The sequence below is a fragment of the Solanum pennellii genome, chromosome 6 (genome assembly GCF_001406875.1).
Source record: "Solanum pennellii chromosome 6, SPENNV200".
Lineage (NCBI taxonomy): Eukaryota > Viridiplantae > Streptophyta > Magnoliopsida > Solanales > Solanaceae > Solanum > Solanum pennellii.
Window position 1 is genome coordinate 54,480,031 of NC_028642.1, and position 25,215 is coordinate 54,505,245.

The 25,215-nt window shown below is 31.8% G+C and overlaps 3 protein-coding genes across 3 annotated transcripts; 1 reads left to right on the forward strand and 2 right to left on the reverse strand.

The window, feature by feature from the left end:
- The first annotated feature begins 889 nt into the window (after positions 1 to 889).
- Positions 890 to 4,439, forward strand: LOC107021080. Its single transcript, XM_015221671.2, has 3 exons — positions 890 to 1,124; positions 1,260 to 1,326; positions 3,179 to 4,439. Exons 1-3 carry the CDS (start codon positions 1,047 to 1,049, stop codon positions 4,096 to 4,098), a joined length of 1,065 nt encoding a protein of 354 aa, XP_015077157.1. The 5' UTR covers positions 890 to 1,046; the 3' UTR covers positions 4,099 to 4,439.
- Positions 4,440 to 5,500: 1,061 nt separating this feature from the next.
- LOC107021031 (protein EDS1-like) lies at positions 5,501 to 8,987 on the reverse strand. The gene is made up of 3 exons (XM_015221601.2): positions 8,254 to 8,987; positions 6,686 to 7,483; positions 5,501 to 6,594 (listed from the first exon to the last, which is right to left on the reverse strand). Exons 1-3 carry the CDS (start codon positions 8,575 to 8,577, stop codon positions 5,893 to 5,895), a joined length of 1,824 nt encoding a protein of 607 aa, XP_015077087.1. The 5' UTR covers positions 8,578 to 8,987; the 3' UTR covers positions 5,501 to 5,892.
- A 487-nt stretch (positions 8,988 to 9,474) lies between these two features.
- LOC107021296 (betaine aldehyde dehydrogenase, chloroplastic-like) lies at positions 9,475 to 14,583 on the reverse strand. The gene is made up of 15 exons (XM_015221924.2): positions 14,273 to 14,583; positions 13,988 to 14,121; positions 13,064 to 13,144; positions 12,828 to 12,976; positions 12,415 to 12,507; positions 12,199 to 12,322; positions 12,039 to 12,104; positions 11,863 to 11,932; positions 11,672 to 11,748; positions 10,790 to 10,903; positions 10,500 to 10,577; positions 10,251 to 10,402; positions 10,062 to 10,122; positions 9,856 to 9,962; positions 9,475 to 9,721 (listed from the first exon to the last, which is right to left on the reverse strand). The coding sequence occupies exons 1-15, from the start codon at positions 14,388 to 14,390 to the stop codon at positions 9,631 to 9,633; spliced, it is 1,515 nt and encodes a 504-aa protein (XP_015077410.1). The 5' UTR covers positions 14,391 to 14,583; the 3' UTR covers positions 9,475 to 9,630.
- Positions 14,584 to 25,215: the final 10,632 nt, after the last annotated feature.

The window sequence follows — 25,215 nt, forward strand, 5'->3', positions numbered from 1 at the left end:
ACGTATAGTGTGGAATTAGCTACTTGTATGGTAAAACATCACATTTGAATATTTATTTCTTTTTCTAAAAAATCTTTACATATTTAACTAACAAATTGAATTAGTGTACATAATTTTTTTGTTTTAGTTAAAAATGGTAGTTGTACATTGTAAGAAGCTTTGAGAAATTGTAGTTAGAGAATAATTTTGATTAACTAAATAATGAGGACACAATAGAGTAACGTCTTATTTGCTTATGTCAATGTTCTCTTGTTCTGACATTGTTCGGATATCAAGAGTCAATTTTTTTAAAATTTGGACATATAATTTTAAAGTTATTTTCTTATTTACTTTATGACAAAGAAATTCATCGTCACTATCCTTCGGGTGCATATAGGTAAAACCCATCTTGCTCCTATGCAATAGCTCGCAAACTATGTCGGAGACGTAATCGGAACTAGGCAAGTTCGGCTCGACAAACTTGACCTAGATGACAAATCTTTTGCTTTTGCTGGCAAGACGTTTCGAACTTGAGATCTCCAACATGAATGTCCGAAGATCGTGAAAAGTAATTTACATATTCAGAAACTACATAAAAATACTATAAGTCACACAAATTATAAATTTAAAACACATGAATAAATCACAATTAAAGACTTTCTTGTTTTGAATTTTAAAATCCGAATAATATCATACAAACTAGGACAAGATAATATTTTTTTTTATTGAATGTCCTTTTTGAGATTATGTACATTTCAACAACAATAAAATATCTCATTAATAAAATATGATATTTCTGAGGAATTAAAAGATTATTTTCCATAAACAATAGGGTTGCAGTAAAGATTTGGTAACAACCAAGGGCAATATGGGTAGATTAATTTTTTTTATATATAGTAAAGTAAAGAACTTTTCTAATATTGAAAAAGCCAAGCGTTACACAAAGCAAATTTCCGTTATCTTCTCTCTCTAAACCTATCCACCTAAATTCTTCAGATATATTTCTCTGATCAATTTTAGGGTTTTTCCCAAATTTTTGATTTACAGATTTCACTCCGCTAACAATAATGGTTTCCGATTCAATTGTCAACGTTTCAGTCCCTGTCGCTTCCTCTAATTCCAGAGATTTTGGCAAGAAAAAAAGGGTAACAATTTGTTTAATTTGTTGTTCTTTTTGGTTCTATTTACTTTTACATGTTGATAAACTTTAAGCTTTTATGGATATTTTTTCCCCTAATTTGATTGCGCTATGTATTTCTGATATTTTCTGTGAATTTCAGGCTAATCGGACGGCTAAGTTGAAGCAGAGCAAGCGTGATGCTCGACGTGAACAGTGGCTCTCACAAGGTTGTTAATGTTTCTCCTTTTTTAACATATCTTTTCATGTATTGTAGTATTTAGTAATCTGCCCTTTTTGGTTGGGCTAAAATTCATTACTTTGGAATTTGGACTTGAATATATACAATGACCAAGTTTTTTTAATAAATATTTTGTCACGTTAGTTCTAGTCATGGGTGTGAAGAGTTAAAATTTTGGCTGAAGTCATATGCCAACACTTGGGGCGAAGTTTCACTTAGACAGTTTAAACAGCTGAAGTAGGGTTTGCCTGTGCTATTTTGATAATTGTTGCATCTGCTTATAAAAAGTCTCAGGCGTGTGTGCAAAAACGTTTCTTATGTGGATTAATTGGTCATTTAAGTTGTGTTATGTTACTGTAACTGTCTAGATCATGTTATGCACACGTCACACCCGAAATAAATAAATAAAAAGAAAATGTAGGCCAAAACACATAGCAAAGCGACCAATGAGTCAATGACATGTGGAGTTTTTGCCCAAATCTACGAGGTAAGAAATCCGAATTGTACGGAGAACATATGGCTTCTTCTAACCTATATGTGTCATACCAATTGTGGTGATTCTAAAGTCATCACAATTCTACAAGAACAAGAACAAAATTCGTTCCCCAGTTCTTGGCCTATATATACATGTAGTATTCATCTATCTCATTGTGGCGCCTTGCATATATTATGATTTAGGGTATGACTATGTTGAAAAATTTGATGTCCATAGTGAAGTAGTGTCAATGGGTGGAGAATTTACTCCAACCTGTTAAGTTAATTGGTTTGTGTTGCTTGAATGGAGACACCGGAAAAGATGTGTCTGGAAAGTTCCTTTTTTTATCATGTAAAAATAGATTTCACACTAGACAAAATAGTCATTTAAGTATCTTCTTATATTTACGACTTTCCTAACTAACTAAAATTTTGAATATTAAAATATTGTCCTAAATTAAAGTGAAAACACGTTTATTAAGCAGACCTCCCAACCCCATCCAAATTGTCTTCTTCACAGCCAAACCCCTCCTTTTTCATTATCTTTTCCGCCACTTCCCCACCCCCATTTGATTGTCCTCTTCGCGGCCCTCTGCATCCTCCCATTTCTTCGTCCTCCACAAAAAGCAAGAAAGTTCACCGCAAACACCACTCGTCCATTGCTCCAATGGAAGAGCAGAACTCAATGTTTCAATATTTTGCCAGCAATAGATCTTAAAAAATATGTCAATTTTCTGCATGTTTATTACTCCATTACACAGAAAAGCTGCAATAACATGTCCAAGATAAAGCATCATGATTTTTATTACATGGAATGGTGGTAGATGGATTTGCTGAAACAATTTTTCGAAGCTCTTTCACTTTTTGATAAGTAAATTGGATGTCAACGACAAAATAAAGCAAATCACTATTTCACATATCCTAGAATAAATTTGAGTCGGAAAATATGACCTCCATTAAAGGAGTTTAAGCTTGGGGGAATGGTGGGAGGTAGTGACTGGAAAATAGGGAGGAATAAGAGAAAAATAGAACAAAATTTGCCAAATAAACCCCTTAAATGTGCTACAAATGAGTGTATTTAACTCACTATGCCATGCCAGCAACAAGTGTCTTATTGATACAAAATTCAGGTATTGTTAGTGTGTAGTAGGTACACAGTTTACTTGAGGTGTATAAGTGAAACTTCGTGTCAACTTTAGTTGTTTGCATATGACTACAGCCTAAAATCTTTGAAGGGAAAAAAAGAACTTGCATTTGGTGTTTGAATAAATCAATCTCAAGATTAGTACTTTTCTATGTTTCTGTGATTAGTTATGTTGCTTTCCTATTTTTATGTGCCTAATTCTTGGTGGTTGGGGCTTGTGTAGGAAAGAATAAAGGCTCCAAGCAGGAACTTAATGGTGGGGGCGGGGTTTGTGAGCAGGGGATGCAGGTTACTAATGAAAAGGGCCAATTGATGAAGAAGTTTGCTATAAAGCCGAGAGGAGAAGCAGAGGAAAATGGGGGTTACATGAACACCTACAGTGATTTTGATTCACCTTCTAATAGCCCCACCAGTCACACTAGTAGTGTGTTGGAAGGAAATTATTCTGGGACCAATTTCACTGGTGGCAGCGGCAGTAGCAGCAGTAGTAGCAGTGGCGGTTTTAGTAGCAGTGGTGGGTGTTGCTCAGTAAGTATGAGTGAGGAAGATAACGAAGGGGACGATGACTGCTTGGATGATTGGGAAGCTGTTGCTGATGCTTTAGCTGCCACTGATAAGGAGCAGGAGCAGCATAAATCTAGCTTGGATTCAGCTCCACAGATGCATATGAGTTTTCAACAAGAAGTTTCTGACGGGAAGGTACCACAGATGGATACATCACAGCAGAATCCCAAGGGCAGAGGAACTATACCTGTATTTCCTGTCAGCTTTCAGGCGTGGAGGCCCGATGATGAATTCCGTCCCCAAAGTCTTCCTAATTTATCAAAACAGTATACTTTCCCTATGAATTCAGGGCGTCATTGCCGGGGAGGCTCTGTCTGGGGATGTAAAAGTGCAGCAATACCCACATCATGTCCTATATGCTGTGAGGATTTGGATTTTACCGATACAAGTTTTCTCCCTTGTCCTTGCGGATTTAGGCTTTGTCTCTTTTGTCACAAGAAGATTCTTGAGGAGGATGGGCGTTGTCCAGCTTGCAGGAAGCAGTATAAACATGACACGGCTGGGGGAGAGACAACCAAAGATGCAGGCGGCCTGATGTTTAAAGTGGCTCGTTCCTGTAGCATGATCTCAAGGTCGTAGGAAGATTCTGTTTTTCTATGAATGTGTATGTTGTGTCCTCTTTCTCTGTGTGGCTTGACTTTGTTAGACTCCAATTTTTCTTAGCATTAGATGTTGATATAGGATCGAGATTCTGAAAGCACAGGGGAACTGTTATAGTTTTCTTATAATTTTTCTCATTATAGATATGATGCTTGTGCTGATGTAGAAGACTCCTTATGTGAATAGATAAGGTGGATAAAGGTTAGATAGATTGAATTTGATGGTATAAATGTCCTCGTCTCTTGGAGCACTTCGTCACCTTCTATCAGATTACCATGAATAAAAATGAGAGATCAATGGGGCATCAATCTTTGCATAAATATCTTTCTTTTTGAATATTTTTGCGGCTCTTCATCTTGACTGTTAGCTATATATATATATATATGCCTCAAACTTTGCTGTTAACTGGTATATTGCTCTCACTTTTTTCTTCACTTCAGTTTGGGATCGAACCACAAAATGCATCCTTACCACATTGTGGGCTTTTAGTTTGGCAGATATGTACTGATAAGTTTACTGCCACCAGATATGTATCAATGCTCTGCCTCAAGGTAATAAAGAAGTGAATTTTGGGGATAGATATTTAGATTCTCTTGCGAAATGCTAAGTTCTTGCGCTTTGGGAGTGTAGGGATTTGTGAAGTGAAGTAGCCTTGTTGAGATTAGACTTTCAGCTGTATATTTGACGTTCTTATTTTTTGTTATCTTTGTTGTTTTACCTAACAGTTCTATTTTCAAATTGTGCTTTCGTTGTGTGCTCACTGGACATGTGGATTAGATCATTCTTGGGGGTGTTCATTTGGAAGTATCTCGAAAAATGTCCTATACCTTGAGCTTCTCATAAGCTGGTATAAATATCAAGTCCTTCAATATGGTTAGTTTTGTTGAAAGCTAACATTTACGTGTAGACTTTTTCTAAGCTTTATATAGTCTACTTATTGGATCTTGACAAGATTATGTTAGTGTGACAATTGATTTTTGGAGAAACAGCAGCAATTATGTGGTGTTGCTTCCTTTTTCCTGGTACAAGTAGATTCCTTTTCCATGGAACAGAAGACTTTGTGCTACAGCTAATCTTCTCCTTTCTGTTTTGAAGTTCAATTCCTTTTGAGTCTCTGGTTTGTTTCAAGGACAAAACACATGAGATCTTCGCATGGTTCCCATGGCTGATAGATAAAAGTTTTGTTCTGTATGATTTATTATACATTATTATGATGTTCACGAGTTTCGTGAGGTTATTTTTTCCAAATTTTTGCATGGACTTGGCTGTCAGTGAGTCCCAAGTATAGCTTAGATAGAGGAAAGAAAATCTCATACAAGGTGAAGGTGCATTTGAAACCTTCTGCTGTCACTATGCTGTCTAGGTATCTTCCTATTAGAAGTTGAAAAATTGAAGTTTTGCTTGCTTCGTTACTTGAAGGATCTTAAAACATAAAAAGTTTGAAATTCTCGGTGTACATGGAAAAATTGTGAGTTTGTTGTATCCCGAACTTAAATACTTGAATGTTGTTGCTATTCTTGCTACTGATCTACCATACAAGTAAAGCAGTTCTCATGAAAGTTGAAACATCGTCAATTATCTGAGCTACATATATCTGGTTAATCTCATTGAAGTAATGTTAAAGCTGTTACTCTTTATCTTTTTCTTATTATCTGAAGCAAGTACCATCTGGCTGCTCTTATTAGGGGCATTGCAACATATGTAGTGGAATGTTATAGGTGTCTGTGAGTTGGCTGGGATACCATCTTTATCAAGATATTAGGGCGCAAGGCGCTAAGGAGTTATTTTCCTTGATACCCAAGATGCCTGTTTGTGCTGAGGTGGGAGTGTTTTCCACCACTTGGTATAGGTAGATTCAGGGAAGAAAATATCATCGCCAAGAAGGCTACTCTGGATCCAGCCATTTGCAGCTGTTTCTAAACTCAAAACCCTGTCTTGCACTTGTGCAAATGGCTTGTTTCTTAGTTCCTCAACCTCTGCCCAGAAACAAGACTCGGAACGTGCACCAGCTTGCACTCTATCAAAATGCTCTAACCATCTCTGTGTGAACCGATAACGCTTAGGCCTAGCCCTGATCAAGTAAGGTCCAGTATCTTCATTCTTCAAGTGCCTGTAATAGTTTGCAATATCCAAGGGCTCAACTTGCCTGCGAAACTGTGTCCCTAGTTCTATCCAGTCTCTTCGTCCCTCGAAGCTATCTGGGAGCTCATACCTTTTCAACATTTCAATGATCTCATCCCATATACCTGCTAGCTCAAGCCTTCTCACATTAGCATTGAAGTCATCATCGGTGTTTTGAATCTTGAATGCGTCATAATACCCAACTTTACGGATATCACACTTGGTCTGATACTCCTGTATCTTGCTTAATGCGTCCCTGATGCTTCTCTTATTTTGTTCAATCTTTTCCTCGTTCTTCTTCTTCTGCTTCTCCCACTCTCCTGCTGCACGAAGACACAGCCTTGCTCTTGTACTCTGAGATTTAGATAACGTGAAAACGCCTATTAGCTTGAGCAAAATAGACAATCCTGTTGAAAATGAAAAATTAACCATATCTATTGCTTACCAGGCCAAGGTCATTCAGTGCTGAATTCATACTTGCAACTTCATCACTTGGATCAACATTTGAAGATAAAGGAATATCAGTAAGATTGTTGAGATGGAGAACATCTTGCATCTCTAAGCTATCTTGCATTTCGTTTTTATATAACAGGTGATCGTTTAAGCTTCTAGGAACGACTACTGCAGCTTCTGCTTCGGAACTCAATTGAGAGGAATAGAACAGTAACTGCAGAACAGCATCAGGGTTCTCAACGACAACCAGTTTCCTATTCCCAGTGCAGAAGATGTAAGTTCCAAAGGGTCTGTAAGGGCTAAGTTGAACAATGTTGGAAACTGTTTCCAACAGTAAGTTTGTGCATCCCTTCAGATTACATGCATCATAGCTTGCAACAGAGGATGCACTCCTCATTACAGTCATAAAGAAATTCGATGCATGACTTGATCGTGCAACAGCCTCGTGCTGATAATACCGGGACTTTGGATTGATGAAGGGAGAGATTACTTGAAGCAATTCTTGAATTGATGTAAGAGGAGCAAGCATCATTCTGGGGACAACGTCGTACTTCATGACAAAATGTAGGAAGTAACGAGCCCAGTTTTCGCGCCTGAGGGCATGAGACCATATCTTGTTACCAACAAGAGGGGGTCCAAAAGTCATACAGTATGGATGGAGTAAAGTGTCACCATTTGGTCTTGTGCGGCAACATTCCAGACACCAGAGAGCTGCCAGAATAGCTATAGCGCCACCGGACGAGTGCCCTGCAAACACTACCTGTCTTCCTTCTAACATTGCCTTCTCCACCTAAAACCAACACAACTCCATGAATCGAAGATGAAGGTATGAAGCTTAATTTCCATTAACTTAGTCTACACTCTACAGAGGCATTATCCTGATAGGATTTATGATAGGAATCAGTACTATATGGCTGACATGATAATTAGTACTCCGCTCGTTGCAATTTAAGCTATGTTGCTCGGACTCTTCAAAAATGTCGTGTAGAATTCGCCAAAAGTAGTGTATTTTTGGAGAATTTGAGACGGGTGCGGCATCAAAAGTGGAGAATCCGCGCAACTAAGAATTTAAGTGATTTACTTTCCTGTGTGGCCCCAAAAAGTCTCTTTTTATATTTGTAATTTTTCCACCAACATTCTACATGGAGTTTAAGACCGGAAGATCTATAGGACTAAGCAACAAAGTCTCCCTTTATTTCTTGAACTCGGTGTCTAGTCAAACTAAGACACTAAAATTAGGACGGAAGGAATAAATAAAAGCCACTAAAGGGAATCAAGTTGATCAAACTGAACTATCAGGAATAGAACTTCCAATGCTTTTGAAAAAAAAAAGTTGAATCAAAAAGAAAAATTCTTTGTCTAAACACTCACACAGAATTTGATTCTTTAACTGGTGTACACTCAAGTGGTAAAAACAATTATCTACAGGAAATGAGATTATACTACTCTTTAACATTTAACACTACAATTCTTTCGTGTCAAGTCAAAATCAAAACAAACAAATTGAAACAAGAACGAGTTTTAAGAAATAACAAGATAATTGAACCCCAGTATGTATACCTCATTTTTAAGTGAAGATTTGTCCAGTATGTCTTCAAATCTTGTAGCAAATACTTCATTGACCTTAGCTACCTCATCAGTGCCAACACTTCTCAAAGATGGAAACAGAGTGGTGTTGATCTCTTTCTCTCCAAAAGAAGTGTTACTGTACCAACCATCAAAAGACAAAGTTCCAGCAAAAGCAAAAACAACATCAGTAGACCCATTTATTTTCTTGTAAATATAAGGTTTCCCAGGTGATAAATTGTGAGCTTCCATGGTTAAGTTACATGTTTTCTTGATTAGCTCATCTCTGACTTCAATTCCTTCTCCAATTTTCACCATTTTTGCTTCTTAGCTGCTTAAAGATTGCAACTTTACTGTTTAGTTTTCAAGAATCTTTGAAGAAAGATTGAGGATAGAGAGATGGAGTGAAGGTAAAGGGGAAATGGGTACTTAAGCTTTTGGTGATTGGATGAAATGTAGAGGAAATGAGCCATTGACTTTTGAAGTCTTTGTATTGCTTTGCTTGACTCTTGCCTGTGGAAATTGAATAGGAAGTTAAATAGTATAAATCAAGGAAATTTCCTACTAATTGTTCTGCAAAATGGTTAATGTACGGACTCTTTAAAAATGTTGCTAAGTTTATAGAAATGATTACTTTCGAAGGATTTAATATACGCTCGCTTCTTTATGTCTTCCATAAGATCAAGAATAAGAGGGATGGGCTCTCCGCCAATATTTTTTATATATTTGTTAACATTTTTAAAACGTCTGAACGAAATTGTATATTTTACTTTCACTTTTGTTCTAGTTTGTTTAAAAAAATTATATTATATTTTTATTTCATTTTTAATAATAATACTTTAATACAAGATAATATGATATGTTGAATATAGACATTTTTATTTTGTTATGCATGTATTTAATTTAAGATAAACAAAATTAAAATAATCCTTTTCTTTATATTCTAATTTTTAGCACATTACACATCAAATGTGACACATAGAAAGTGAAAAGGAGGGAGTATATTGGTGCTATTTTATTCTCTCTCTTGATTATTTTGCAAAGTGCGTACCCACAGAGGACAACTTGGTACTTTCTTTGTTTTTTCTTTAAAAGAATGTATAAGAAATAAAGGTTGGGAAGTTAGAAAAGTCAACTCAAATTTTAGATAGAATTTTGATAGAATGTATAAAATATTTCGTATTCACATGATTCAAAGAAGGGCCTAACACGATATAAAAATAGAATAGAAAAGCTACTTTGATATTGTCTCTATTCGATTAAGGTTTATTAAAACTGTTTATTGGTTAACGAGCAAAATAAACAATTCTAATAGACTAGAGTTTAGTTTTGCACATTATTAAAACTGCTTCGTGGACAAACTCCCTTTTACTAATTCTTTGAAGGTGACTTATAAAAAGCCAATGGTTCAGCAGAAGTATACTCTGTCACCTGCTTAATGTTCAAGAAATTTTCAAGACCCCTGCATCAATGAACACAATGATTATCACTTATCATTCCGATCATATTAGAGGCCTCAAGTTTGTGCATTGAATTTTTTGGTATAGTGCGCTTTTCACTTAAATACAACGTAAGTTCAGATTAATGAGTGCTTACCATTCCCCTAGATCACGTCCAAAACCACTACGCTTTTTACCACCCCATGGAAGCTGATTAAAGGTTGGCTGTGAACAGTTAATCCAGATGATACCTGTCTGAAATGCCTGCAAATTAAATTCCAGTTAATTAACAACAGGTCAATCGCCTTCTGATATTGATTTATGAAGGAATCGTTGTAGCAAATGTGAAATACTAGTTCCCACCTTTGTAAACCTCTCACACCTTTTAACGTCTTTTGACATAACAGCAGCACCCAAGCCATACCTATGAAAAAAAGTGGGGGGATTAACAACATACTAAAATGACTAAAACTTAGTTCCAATTAACTAAAAAGGTAAAAATGGAAGGACAAAAAGACATGGTTAACATCAGTCTGAATAGGCAACTCTCACTTGGTGTCGTTTGCTAGTTCAATGGCTTCCTCTTCAGTTTTGAATGTTTTGACACAAAGAACGGGTCCGAATACTTCCTCTTTCCAGATTTCCATTGAGGTATTAACATCAGTAATAATTGTTGGCTGAACATAATATCCTTTCTTCAAGTGCTGCAATTCAATTATGATGACTTAAAGTTGTTTTACAAAAGATTGACAAACAAAATAAAGCATCTGCAGCCTTTTGCTAGATAAGGATCTTTTTTACCTGAGGCCGTTCGCCACCACACAGAATGGTTGCACCTTCACTTTTGGCATTTGAGATGAACTTCAATACCTTCTCATACTGCAGGTTAACAAAAATTAGTACGTAGAGATTGTCTACACATTGTGTGACCACTCCATCTACAAGATCTGCTAGAAAATAATAAACCAAAAATAGTGTCTTCTAATGAGTTGCTGTGTCAACTCACTGTTAAATATCTACTTTTTGTTTCTGAGGCACTTTATAGTTAAAACCAAATATTCTATTTTACCCAAAAGCATGCAATTTCTTACTTGTCCAGCACTGACGACAGGACCAAGCTTGCAGTCTTCTTCCAAAGGATCGGAGATTTTGATGTTTTTGGTCCACTTAAGCAGTCTGTCCATAAATGCAGAAGCAATGTTTTCCTGGAATGTTCAGAATTTGATTTTAAGAAAAGTTTCGACATGATGGATAATAGAAAGGAAAATACCACAAAAGAATACATCAAAAAGACCGGGAAATGCTACAGTTTTTGTAAGTTAGAAATAATGTAATCAGCATTCGCGTCTGGCCTTGATATGCTAAAGTATGGTAAAACATATACTAGATCATCTTTTTCTTGGGAAGGCCACATCCTATCTCATATACTCATATTTGTTACACCTTTTTACTATTTACTGAATTCTAGTATGTAATTTGATAGTACTCTCCATGTGATTTTCAACTTTATAAAGTTTTTTTCATTAGATAAATCAATTGATATCCAAATTTTTAAAAAAAATTGTACCCTAGCAATTCACATCAGCTCACGTTTAGGAAATAAACTTATCTTTTCCACCCTGAACAATCGTTTTGTTCATAAGAAAACAAAGTAAATGAACTGGAGTCCCAAATTTTCCAAGAAATAGGCAGGTAACAGTAAGACAATGTCACAGAATTTGAATTGGAATGGCAATTTTGTTGATCTTCTCTCAGGCATAACCCCCTCTCACAACGTGCTGAAGAGTTGAACTTCACGTTCCTATTACACTGCCAAGCACGACGTGATGTGACTTGACGATCAATCATACACACAGGTGTTCTTAGAGGTACTTCCTAGATAATTGTAAATAGTGCCAATCCAGGACCGAGTTAACCTAAGGAAAACACTGTGATTAAATATGTGGACCTCATCCACATTTAACACTTGTTACCTGTACTATAAGCCGTGATGTTGCACTACAAACTTGACCAGTATTAGCAAAGATGCCAAAAAGAGTCCACTCAGCAGCTGCATTAGACGACGAAGAACATAGGATCAAGAACCAAGATAATATTCCTAAACAAAAGGGTGAAGTTAACTTCTTAATCAAATGGTCGAGTGTACAATTTAAAAAGAACAAACCTATATCAAGGTTATCGATATCGTCAAACACCACGATTGGACTTTTTCCACCAAGCTCAAGACTAACTGGCTGCAAATGAAAAATAAGGGCTTAACAATAATTAATCCACCCGCACGCCAGCTAGTTTTTTTCCAGTTAGAACCTAAAAAATTACTTATTTACGTTCAAAACGTACTTTAACAAGTTGAGCTGCAGCAGTCATGATCTTAGATCCTGTAGGTCCACTTCCTGTAAATGAAATCTGAGACCAAATATTTAAAAAAATCATTTCCACATATTTTATGTGAGATTCGATAAATATACAAAAGGCAAACTCGAAAAAGAAACAGGCAAACCTTATCCACATGAGGATGAGATGCCAAAGGACCACCAGCTTCAGGCCCCAAGCCTGTTAAAATGTTAAGGGCACCAGATGGAAGACCAATCTCTCTACAGATCTCACCCAACTCCAAACAGGTACTACAATTGAATGTCAGAGTCATTTAATTAAAGGAGCAAATGATGCGGATCAAGGATATAGATAATGAAGATGATATGCTATAAGGACTCACATTGATGCTAGTTCAGATGGCTTAAGTATTGCTGCACAACCAGCAGCCAGAGCAGGGGCAACTTTCCATATGGCCATTAACAATGGGTAATTCCTTCATAATTAAAACAAAAGGATCATTGACTTGATTGTTCATTTATTAGGATTATGGTCCAACTTTTCCAATGAAATATATTGCTGAACTAGGAGACAACTAGTTAACTGAATATTGTTCATTTCCAAACCATATTTCAACATTTTAAGAACTAACCAGACGGCCAGACTACCTCAGATAAAGTATAATGACTTACTTTTAGCTTGTCAATGACACGAAAACAACCAGTGTATATAGATATGTACACAAACATCTACCTGATCAATCTGTGGTTTCTAAAACTAAGAAAAAACATAATAGCTCTGAAAAATGGCACCTACCATGGAGTTATCAATCCCACAACACCAAGAGGTTCTCTAAGAACATAACTTTTATATGAATCTGAATTAAGATTAACCGGAGTCTTCCTTCTCGAATCCAAAGCTTCAGCAAGGCCTGCATAGTACTCAAAACATCCTGCGACGTCATCCTGAAATATAAGACAGCACATAAAATAAATTTGTGTACATCAAGTTGAAGCAAACTATATATTTATCTCATTTATGCAAGAAAGTACCATATCTGCAGCAGACTCATACAATGTTTTTCCACTATCAAGGGATTCAAGTGTTGCAAGTACGGATTTCTTCTCCAGTACCTACGAAAAAAATTCTAAAACAGTTAGCAAATGAATCATTTAAAGAAAAGCAGAATAGTCAATTAGTCCTGAAGAATGTACCAATATCTTGCCAACACAAGGTGAAATGCAATATATACAGCAGCTCACTAGTAAGTAGTATCCAAGAACATAATCTACTTGAGTGGAAATTTTCTGTTTTCTCAAATTAGTATGGTATATGCCCCTAAAATGAATCCTCCGCGACATCTACAGCTGCACTATTTTTCAGGCATCTATAGCAGATAAATATTTGTGCTCAGGACAATCTAAAAGGCGCTCACAGCTTGGAAGAATCACTAATGTAAAATTACATACACACTAGACCTATTACTATGCTTTAATCTCAAACCAAATCATCTACATTCATTTTGCTCCAGTTGGAGATTTGTTTCACACCAATTCTCAATAGTTTGTCTATAAACAATACTCATTTAGTTTTTTGTACAAGGTAGTAGACCTGACATTCTCAGAGCTAGCTATCCTTCAATGGAGAAATATTTAATTATCTGTCGACACACTAGCCGTACTTAGAGGCAACCAACTAGCTTTTACGCCTAAAAGTTACACTATACCTGAGTTCAATCCTTCAAAAACAGAAGGAACCACCATCTCGATGTAACTCAGAGAATACAGTTCTAAATCCTGTATAATTTGAGCTCACACTGTTCCGAACTCATACATAATTACGAAATCAGCATTGAAATATAGATAACTTTTTCTGTTTCTGGACTAGTAACTGCCTATATCCAGGGTTCTAATAAAATTCCTGAAAAAAATCATGAATATGTAAAATTAAGATGCCAATGCAGAACAGTATACAACCTTAGCAGCAATAGCACGGAGGTATTTTGCGCGTTGTGCCCCTGTTGTAGAACCCCAGTCATCCCTCCCAATCGCTTTCCGTGCTGCTTCCACAGCTATATCCACATCTTCCGCGGTAGCCGCCGGAATATCCCCTGAAAATCCAATTTAAACATAATCTCTCATCGGAACAAAAGTATTTTAAGTTTTTCACGTGCTTCACCAACATTCAACAGAAAAAGAAAAAGTGAAAAGTAGAATCAGAATACAAATACGGATATAATAGAGTAAGCTAATCTGACGCACCGATGATTTCTTCAGTAGCCGGATTGATTATCGGAATCCGGTTCTTCTTGACCGGTTCTCTCCATTCTCCGCCGATGTACAGCTGTCGACGAGGGATTGGTACATTACGATTTGCCATAACTCGATACAATCACCTCAATCTTACGTAAAGAAAACTGATAAAATGGCGCAGGGAGTAATTAATCAGTGATTTTTGTTCATATAAAAAGAAATGAGCATACAAAGAAGTCGAAAGGATTTAACGTGTGGGGTGATTTATTAGGAAAGTTTGTTTCGATGAAAATATTTCACTACCTAATATTTGTGTGTTTATGAATTTTATTCATTTAATGTTGATTTAAATTCAAATTATATTTCAAATGTAGAAATGTATAATTTTTTTTGAAATAAATTAATTAAATAGTGTTACTATTTTTTGGAGAGAAATCGACAAATGAATGAAAGAGGAAAAAAAAGAAAAAGCTCCAAAGTGGAAATTGTGGTTCATTGGGTAATGTATGATTAGTAACATCACTTATCCATCTTTTTCATGTATTAGTGCGGGTTAGAGTCCGTGTTGATTGAGATAAAAGGATTGGTGTTATATTTTTGGATTGAGTTAAGTTCATATATAGGGCTATTTATGGTTATGGTTAACAATCAAATTAAATCGTAATTCAAATCAAATCGATTAAAAAAAATCGATATGTGGTTTGGTTTGGTTTTTAAGTTTTGAAAATTGATACTATTTGGTTTGATTTTGATTATACTAAAAAATAACTCCAAAAATAACTAAATCGAACCGATAAATTAGATATACAAATTTTATAATTATTTATACACTATTCATAAATAAATTTAGAATATTTTAAATTTTAATTAACATAAGTCTTTAGCTTTACCATTTTTTCAAGTCCAACACTTTAGCAAAGGTATAACAATCGCAAATTCAAGTCCATCAAAATCAATTTTAGTCTTTACTTACTGTATTTCACATAAAATAGTCATATTTTATCTTAAATGAATCACTTTGTTCATGTAATGATAACTCTAATATTGTTTAATTGCTTGATTGAACCGACATTAGCTTTTTTGTAGATTATTCATGTACTTGGTGTTTGTGTCTATCGAGATACGTACGTCCTCAAAAATATTATTACTTTCAAATCGAATAAACCAGAAAAACTGAATCAAACCGACAATAACCAAACTAATGTTTATCTTTTTCATTTGATTTGGTTTTAGAAATTTAAAGAACCGACTAGATTGATTTGATTTTGATTTTAATCAATAATCGATCCAAATCGAGCCACAAACACCCCTATTCATACGTTATATTTTTACATGTTACCAAAGTTAGATTCATTCATGCTTGGATTTCCGACCTATGCTTCAGTTGGACATGGTCATGCACAGGAGGACATGATCAATTCTTTTCCTCTTATGAGTTGGCTTTTAGAGTTGAATTAGATTCAAGCACTATATATTTATATTATGATGAGGACATAAGTGCAATACAAATATTGATAGGGACCAGACTGATATTTCTGTAACTTCTCAACGGATGTTTCAGTTAGTTACAACTTAGAATGTACAACCGATTAAGCCTGGCGCACATCGTGGTCAAGCAGCTTGCTTTGCCATTGCACGGAGAAAGGCACAAAATATTGTGTCTTATCTTTCGTAGAGATTCAAAACTATGGAAAATAATTTTTTTATTTTTACGAGACAATATTAACGATTATATGCACTCTATCTTTTTCAAATTCTATTTATGAAATTTTACTAAGAATTATAATTACGTTTAAAAAGTGAAAGTGGACCTTTTCTTCAAATATACCAAGGTGCACATGCTCATTTAAGTCGCTATCTTTCATTTTCGTTATGATTAAATTGGAGTGGTGGGTTATTGTTGATGAGTGGTCAATAATACTTAGATTGCTTGATATTTCTTTAGTTATGTGATATTAAAGTAATCGTAAATATTTATATTCATACTTAATATTTACGTTAAATTATAAAATTTAATCTTAAAAATTAACATGATAATACATATTACATGAACAATGATTTTATCTATAAAACGATAAATATTATATATTTATTAAATTAATATAAATATTAAATATGAGTAATTTTATCGCAAAAGATGTTAATAGTAAAGAGATCTAAGGTAAGATGACAATGAAGTACTCTATCACTTGTTGATATTTCAGTTTTTTTTGTTTGTTGACAACAACATAAAGATATGCTTCTCAATTCTCACTTAAATCAACATTGAATTTATATTACTTTCATAAATTTTATTTATATCATGGTATTCAATTACTTTTGTAGATTGTGTACTTAAAAATCATTAGTAATGGTTTTGTTTTTTGAATTGTCATACTTAACTTAGATATGAGCTTATATACTTCATCTTTTATGATTTATCAAGTTGAATTAATTAGTGATGATTTCTGATGCATTCTTGATTTTTTTTAAAAATGTAATTAAAAAAAATCAATAAAGAAAAAATCAAAACGAACAACACAATATAAGACACAAGTGGTAGTGAAAATTGAAGTAATTTTATTACTTCGTAAAACAATACTCCATAATTTTATTTTAATTTATATGTTTTACTTTTTAAATCATTTCTTAAAAAGAGTGTTTCTTTCTCACAATTTTCGACAATTCACACATGACATGTTTAAGATCATAAAATTAAATAACATTTTGTTACATTCTACATATTTTAAATTTAATATCACAATAATAAAAAGTCTACTTTAATTTTCTAAAATTTTATAACAATTCAAAACTAAAAAAATAAATTGAAACCAAGATCCGTACTACTAATAGAATGGAGGCTTAAGTCATCGACCGCCCCTCAAAGTTGTCCGCATAATTCACTTAGACACCTTAACTGAAACTTGTACCTATTGAACACCTAAATTGTTCAAAACATGTACCTATTAGACACAAAATGCTGATATAACAAAAAATGTGTATTGCACTTCCGTGAAGCGCGTGAAAAGACTTAGAATTGTGTCTTTTTTATTTTTTTAACATTTTTTTTCTTTTATTGACACTTGGCATTATAATTAACTTAAAAATATTTTCTTCTTTATTTACATTTTTTTCAAAAAAAAAACACCCCCTCCCTATCTATCATCTTCTTCAACAAAACTTTCTTCATTTTAGCTCCAACATTGTTCTTTTTTCTTTTTTTATATACAAAAAAATTATATCTTCCAATTATGAAGATATATGAAAATCAACTATAAAGATTCAGATTTGAAAGAAAGTCTTCGTATGATTTATTTCAAATCTCATAAAAATAAGGAACAAATATGAAGAAGATGAAAAAAGATAAATGATTTTTACGTATAAAAATAGTTAGCCGATATTTATTTATCACAATTTTCGAACAAAGATTTTTACTCAAATTCATATGTGGTCATTAAATTTATCAAAAATGATATAAAAAAATGTGAAAGAAATAATTTTGGAGCTATCAATTTCATTTTGTCATCGATGTAGAGTTGAATAACCGCCAACAAAATTTTCTTTCTTCTTCACTCTTAATATGAAAAAAAAAATTAATCTTAAAGTTATTTGAAAAGAATAAAATTTTGTTATTTGAGAAAGAATGTATTTTGTTAAAGAAGATGAAGATGAAAGGGGGTTGGGGTGGGGTGGGGTGGGGTAGAATAGGTTGACATTTTTTATTTTTTCTTTTTCTTTTTTAAAATTTAGATATTAAATGTGTGTTTTTTTATAATTTTCGGGCCCAATGCCAAATGTTATTTTTTAATTAGTCATTTTGTCACGTCACCGCAAGTGTATTACACACTTTTCACATTTTTTTTTTATTATAAAAAATGTCTAATAGAAACAATTATTATATAGGTAAAATTGTTCAATTGATACTAGTATTAGTTAAAGTGTCTAAGTGAATTATGCGGACAACTTTAAGGGGCCGCCGATGACTTAAGCCTAGAATTGACCTATATGTATAGGATCTAACTATAGAATTAATTGGATTGGCATTAATATTGTTGACCTAGCTCGATCGAGTTTCCAACTGATATTAATATTAAATAAATATAAAGACTATAGATCGTATAATAATTATATTTCTTCCTTTTATTTTACAGGATTATTAATCGCCATGAATTAATTTACTTTTAAACGTGAATTTTATTTTCTTGCACCAAAATTTAGGCTTTAGCTATTATCTCGTGTCTAAGGTAAACCGTGAACTCATTATACAATTTTTTGTTTTTGTTTTGTTTTTTATTCGGTGTTTAATATTTATATTAAAGTATGACTAAATTTAAATTTCTGTTGAAAAGTCCACTCTAATACATAAAGCGCTTCCTAATTATAATGACCCTATACACAAAGAGACTTGAATTCGAGATCTCTGAACTCTTTATAGTTATACTACAAAAACTAAGTTTTTTGCGGTGAATCATTTAGTCCCGCAAAAGCAAAGGATTTTTAGGATTTTGTGGCAATTATATGCGCATTTGAGTGACTATAATCGCCACAACCCACATTATTTTTTCATATTTAAAAAAAAATAACAATTTCGCAATTAGAATAGACAAATATTAAATTAATTAGTCAGAAAAAACCCAACTATATAGTTATAACAATATTTTTCCTTATTGAATATTACTTATTCCATGGAAAGGAAAGTTTACAAATAGATTCAGATCTCAAACACATTCCTTCATCTTGAATTTCCCAAACACCACAATATCCAATAATATCACAATTATATTTATCTCTATCAAAGTTAAAAAACTCAAGATGGATATGTTTTTTTGTTGAAACATTTAAATTTATATCACAAGTGACTATGTTATCTCCTTTGGGAACCATAAGAATTGGGATATAATTTATATCACTTCCAGAAATTAATTTACTTTGGAACACATTTTGTCCTCTCAAAAAACAATCGACTACTGCTATTTCTGAAGCTTTATTTTGGATACCAACCGTGTACGTCAATTGTGAACTAACGGAACATGAGAAAATAAGTAGGATACATGTTATGAATAATAAGGAAGTCATGAGGTATTTTTTTTCCGTTTTTGATGTGTGTATCTTTTATGTTGATGCGACACTAATTTATAGTAGTAAGATTCACCTAATATGATTAGAGAAGTTTAATTCCTTTCAATCCATGAAAATACAAGTCATTACATTTAGTCTTAAGAATTAATTAAATTAGATAGTCAATAACTCTTCATAAATGCCTAAATATAAAAAAGGAAAATTTTATTAATATACAGGAAATATAAATTTAGAAAAGAAGTAGCCACTTTTCTATTTACAGAAAAAAATACCCAAAAAGGGTCATGATATTTATAGATAGTTATGTAATGTATAAACATGGTATAAATAGTGTATAAGCATGTATCAATATTATCTAAAAAAATTGTGTGTGTGGATATTGCATAAATAATATATTATCGTGTATTAATATTATATTATTAATGTATAATACCGTTATTCATTTGACTATCATGCATTCCTTAATATATAAAAGAATAAATAAAATATAATAAAACTACATAAATATTCATATATATTTTTTTTCAAAAAGAAGTGAAACAACTAGAAGAAAAAAAAATAACAAAAGAGAAACAAAAAAAATTACACGATGATTTTAAAAAACCACAAGGAAAGATTAACTTGAAAAAAGTAACTTTTAAGTTTAAAAGAAAAAGAAATTGAAATGATTTTTAAGTCAAAAAATAAAAAATAGAGAAGACCTATTTTTTATTTATAATTTATTTTAAGTCATTTTTCTACCTTGTCGAACACTTAATAACTTATTTTAAGTCATTTTTTTTTACATATTTTAAGTTATTTTTTATATTTGTCAAATACTTTCAAAAATCAAAAACTGATTTAAAAATAGGTTTGTACAACTTTTAAATCAATGGACGTTCCATTGAAGTGAAGTGAATTATTTTTTGTGTAAGTGAATTATTTTTAATAAAATAAAAGAAACGAATTATTTTTTGTGTAAGTGAATTATTCTTTTAGTAGAAACTTTCACATATAACAATCACAAAAATCATATTTGTATGATATAGCTATATTTTGCATAATTGCGCTTCACAGTAACATAAATATATATGAATTTCACTAGGACTTAAATATTTCGCTCAAAGGCATAAAACTTTTTATCAATATTTTGCGTATGAAAATAGAATAAAATCAAAATAAGATACGTACATCTTGCTCAAAATTTAAAATTTTGCTCACATTTTGTGTATAAAAGTTATTATGGAATATCTATACCTCTCTTGAGGTTTATGATGAATTAATGAAGTTAGTTAGCCATTTATCAAAGTTAGTTAGTTGTAGAAGTTAGTTAGAATTAGTTAAGAAGAATCTTTTAGTTACAGCTCATTCATTCTCTTGTATATATACACATATCTTGAATGTAAAGTCACACATTATGAATGAAGATATTTTTTCTCTCTTCTCATATCTCCATTAATGGTGATTCTCCTCAGTTTAGAATTTGGATCACAATTTTTTTATATGAAAACGACATAGAATGATAGAATAGGTGTGACTTGGTTTGTTTATGCCAAGCAGTAAAAGGTCAGAATTAACAGCATATTGTGACTCAGATTGGGCAGCCTGTGTGGAGTCTAGAAGATCTGTAACTGGATATGTAGTGAAACTTGGGAATGCAGTAATATCATGGAAGGCTAAGAAGCAAGGTACTGTATCTAGAAGCTCTGCAGAAGCAGAATTCAGAAGTATGGCCACTACAGTTGCAGAAATAGTTTGGCTGAAAGGTTTATTGAAGGAGTTGGAAACAGAAATCAATCTGCCTATAAAGTTGTTTTGTGACAGCAAAGTTGCAATTCAGATAACAGTTCATCCTATTTTTCATGAGAGAACTAAACATTTTGATATAGACTGTCACTTTGTTAGAGAAAAGATTTTGGAAGGGCTCATACAGACACACTACATAAACACTAAAGATCAGCCAGCAGACTTACTCACAAAAGAACTATGTAAGCCTCAGCATGAAGCTTTTATTCACAAGCTTGGAATGAGAAATATATTTTCTTATTCTAAGCTTGAGGGGGAGTGATGAATTAATGAAGTTAGTTAGCCATTTATCAAAGTTAGTTAGTTGTAAAAGTTAGTTAGAATTAGTTAGGAAGAATCTTTTAGTTACAGCTCATTCATTCTCTTGTATATACATATCTTGAATGTAAAGTCACACATTATGAATGAAGATATTTTTTCTCTCTTCTCATATCTCCATTAATGATGATTCTCATCAGTTTAGAATTTGGATCACAATTTTTTTATATGAAAACGGCATAGAATGATAGAATAGGTGTGAAAAAAAATGCATAATTCTCGTATAAATTTGACATAACTACAACACACATATAAAGGTTCTACAGGATATGAATCGGGGTTAATCAAATCTTTTCCTCTTTAAAATAAATAGATTTCCGTTGTTATTGAAGCTATGTTTTCAATATCATCAATCATGTATAATAGTAACAAAACAGGTAAACATAAGAAAATAAGTATAAATCATGCGATGAATAAACGGGAAAGATATGATGGCTTTTTCTTGTTTTTAAATGTGTGATTGTTTTTGTTGATGTGTCCATGATGTGTAACAAATGTTCTCATTTTACTTGAGATTCATGTAATATAGTTTTTACTTATTTTTGTCTTTGCCAATAATGATATTTTATTAATAAATTTAAATTAAATTTCAATTAAATATCATATTCATGATACTTCAACCAAATTAAATTATTATAAACTTAAATCCTTGACAGAATAATTCCTCATTATAGACAGCTAATATATATGCAAATTCTGCCTGGCCCCTGCTACCACTTCTAATATGAGGAGCGATTTTTAAAATAATTTTTTTTATAACTTTTTTAGTATGTCGCTCGCAGTGACTCAAATTTAAATTATTATTATTTTTCTTTTGCTTCTTTTTTTTTTATAAAAAGTTTAAATAAAAAGAAAATTACTTTTTAAAATTAGATTTTTAATTAATTTTTTTATTTATCTTTAAAATTAAATCGCTGAAAAATTTTTTAATTTAAAATCGCTGCTTGCGATTTGATTTTAAAATATAAATAAAAAATTTTAATTAAAAATTGCTGCCTTGACAGCTATTTGATTTAAAAAATAAAAAAAAATTGATTTACACTTTTTTTTTAAAAAAAAAAGAAGCAAAAAGTATTAATAAAAAAAATTTAAAACTTAAGTCGCTGCCTAAGCAGCGACATATTATAAAAATTATTTTTTTAAAAAAATTATTTTGAAAATCGCTCAGGGAGCGATTTTGTTTAATTTTTTTTTAAAAAAAAATAAATTTAACAAATCGCTGCTATAGCAGCGATTTTGCTTTTTCCAATGGACTTGTTTTGGTTAAAAATTGCTACTTCGTGAGCAGTTTTGTTGTTTTGGTTAAAAAGAAATTTCATATATCGTTTTAGAATTTTTATTAATATTTTTCACCCTTTAGGCTCCGAACTCCTATTTTCGGCAATTCATTAATCTTATTTTTCACGTAACACATATTTAAAATCATAAAATTAAATATTTTTTATATTTCACATATTTTTAATTTAATATCACAATCAAAAGTCTACTTTAATTTTATCTTTTGACTTTGCTGGATTATTAACCCGCCATGAATTGATTTATTCATTTAACTTTTAACGTGAGATTTTATTTTCTTGCATCAAAATTTAGGCTTTAAGAGAACAACCAAATATTATTCATCTCATGTCTAAGGTGAACTCATTATATAGTTCTTGTTTTTTTTCTCCCATTCAGTATTTGATATTTATATTAAAGTCTAATTAAATTTACATTTCTGTTGAAAAATCCGCTCGCATACATGAAGTTCTCCCTAATAATAATGACTTTATACCCAAAGAAACTAGAACTCGAGACCTTCGTACCCATTATAGTTATATAATAAATGCTTTAGCGGTGACTCATTTAGTCACCACAAAAGCAAAGGATTTTAGAATTTGTGGGAATTATATGAGCGTTTGAGTGACTACAATCGCCAACAAAAGACTAATATTGGTCGTAGCATTATTTCGCGATTAGAATTGAGAAATATTAAATTAATTAGTCAATTCAAATAGAAAAACTCAATTATATAGTGATACTTAATAATTTTTTCTTATTGCATATAATTTTAATTTAATTAATTACATATTCCAGGGAAAGAAAAGTTTACAACTAGTTTCAGATGTCATACACATTCCTTCATCTATAATTTTCCAAATACAAAAATGTCCAATAGGATCACAATTGTCCTTATCTCTATCAAAGTTAAATAACTCAATATGAACATGTTTTGTTGATAAAACAACTAAATCTATATCACAAATGAGTTTGTTATCTCCTTTGGGAATTATAGGAATATCTATGTATTTTAGATTTTTTTCCAGGAAATAATTTACTTTGAAACACAACTTTTCCTCTCAAAATACAATTGAGTACTGCTATATATGAAGCTCTATTTTCGATACCAGTTGTATATGTAAATTCTGAATTAACTGAACGTGAGAAAATAAGTAGAAGACACGTTATAAATAATGAGGAAGTCATGAGATCTTTTTTTTTTTTGATGTGTGTATTTTTTGTGCGGATGCAACTCTAATTTATAATAGTAATTTTTCAGGTACTTAAGATTCATTATTAATATTTACAGAAGTTTAATTACTTCTAATCCACAAAAATACAAGTCATTGAATTTAGTCCTAAGAATTAATTAAATTAGACAGTCAATAACACTTGATAAATGCCCAAAATATTAAAAAGGCCAATTTCATTAATATACAGAAAAATTAAAAGTTTACAAAAGAAGTAGCCAATTTTCTATTCGGTTATTTTTAAATATGAGATTTTATTTTATTTTATTTTATTTTCTTGCATCAATTTTTAGGCTTTAACTTATTAATTAGTGAACAACCAACAGTATATTATTCATCTCATGTCTAAGAACCCATTTTATTTTGTAGTTAGTTTGTTTTATGGTTTATCATTTAATTTTTGATATTTATAATAAAGTCTGATTAAATTTAGATTCGTGTCGAAAAATTTATTTTAAATAATAAAGTGCTTCCTAACAATAATAATTTTATATTCAAAAATACTTAAACCCGAGACCTCCGATCTCTTTATAGTTATATTACAAAAACGATATTCTTTTGTGACGACTCATTTAATAGTTAACTCAAAATGGTGTTTTGTTGATAAAACAATGAAGTCTACTACTATTTTTGAAGCTTTATCTTCGATATCAAATGTATATAAGATGGGATCTGAACTAATTGAAAAGAAAATAATAAACAAAAAACACGTAACTTCTAATGGGGAAGTCATGAGTTTGTTGTGCTTTTTTTTTTTTCATTTTTGATATGTGTATCTTTTTTTTTTATTGATGGGACTCTAATTTATAGTAGTAATTATCATAAAAATTTAATTACTTCTCATCCTCTATATATAATAATAAAAAAAGAAAGTCATCGAATCTAGTCCAACAATTACAAAAAGTAATTCTATTTACAGAAAAAGGCAAATTTCATTAATATACACAAAAACAAAAAATTACAAAAAAAAATAAATAAATCCTATGTACAGAAAAAATTGTCAAAAAGGATCATGCACTTTTACAAAAAAAAAAATATTTTTTTAAAATAAGTGTTTCTTTTACTTATTTTACTTTTAATTTAATTTATTTGTCTTATGTTTCTTTTTAATTCGCTTCGAGAAGAATGTTTTTTTTTCTCTTTTTTTGGATAACTCTGTAATTTAATTTTTTGACACGACATATATAATACACAGTAAAATTAAACTATATTTTATCATATTCAACGTTATTTTTAATTTAAAATTACACAATAAACAATCTTCTTTAATTTCTTAATAACAAA

Coding starts and splice junctions, on each gene's coding strand:
- LOC107021080 (XM_015221671.2), top strand. CDS start 1,047: ATGGTTTCCGATTCAATTGTCAACGTTTCAGTCCCTGTCGCTTCCTCT. Junction 1,125..1,259: donor ATTTTGGCAAGAAAAAAAGG/GTAACAATTTGT, acceptor TGTGAATTTCAG/GCTAATCGGACGGCTAAGTT. Junction 1,327..3,178: donor TGAACAGTGGCTCTCACAAG/GTTGTTAATGTT, acceptor GGGCTTGTGTAG/GAAAGAATAAAGGCTCCAAG.
- LOC107021031 (XM_015221601.2), bottom strand. CDS start 8,577: ATGGTGAAAATTGGAGAAGGAATTGAAGTCAGAGATGAGCTAATCAAG. Junction 7,484..8,253: donor AATCTTCACTTAAAAATGAG/GTATACATACTG, acceptor TGTTGGTTTTAG/GTGGAGAAGGCAATGTTAGA. Junction 6,595..6,685: donor CACTGAATGACCTTGGCCTG/GTAAGCAATAGA, acceptor TCTAAATCTCAG/AGTACAAGAGCAAGGCTGTG.
- LOC107021296 (XM_015221924.2), bottom strand. CDS start 14,390: ATGGCAAATCGTAATGTACCAATCCCTCGTCGACAGCTGTACATCGGC. Junction 11,749..11,862: donor TATCGATAACCTTGATATAG/GTTTGTTCTTTT, acceptor CGTCTAATGCAG/CTGCTGAGTGGACTCTTTTT. Junction 9,963..10,061: donor GGTGTGAGAGGTTTACAAAG/GTGGGAACTAGT, acceptor TTTAATTTGCAG/GCATTTCAGACAGGTATCAT.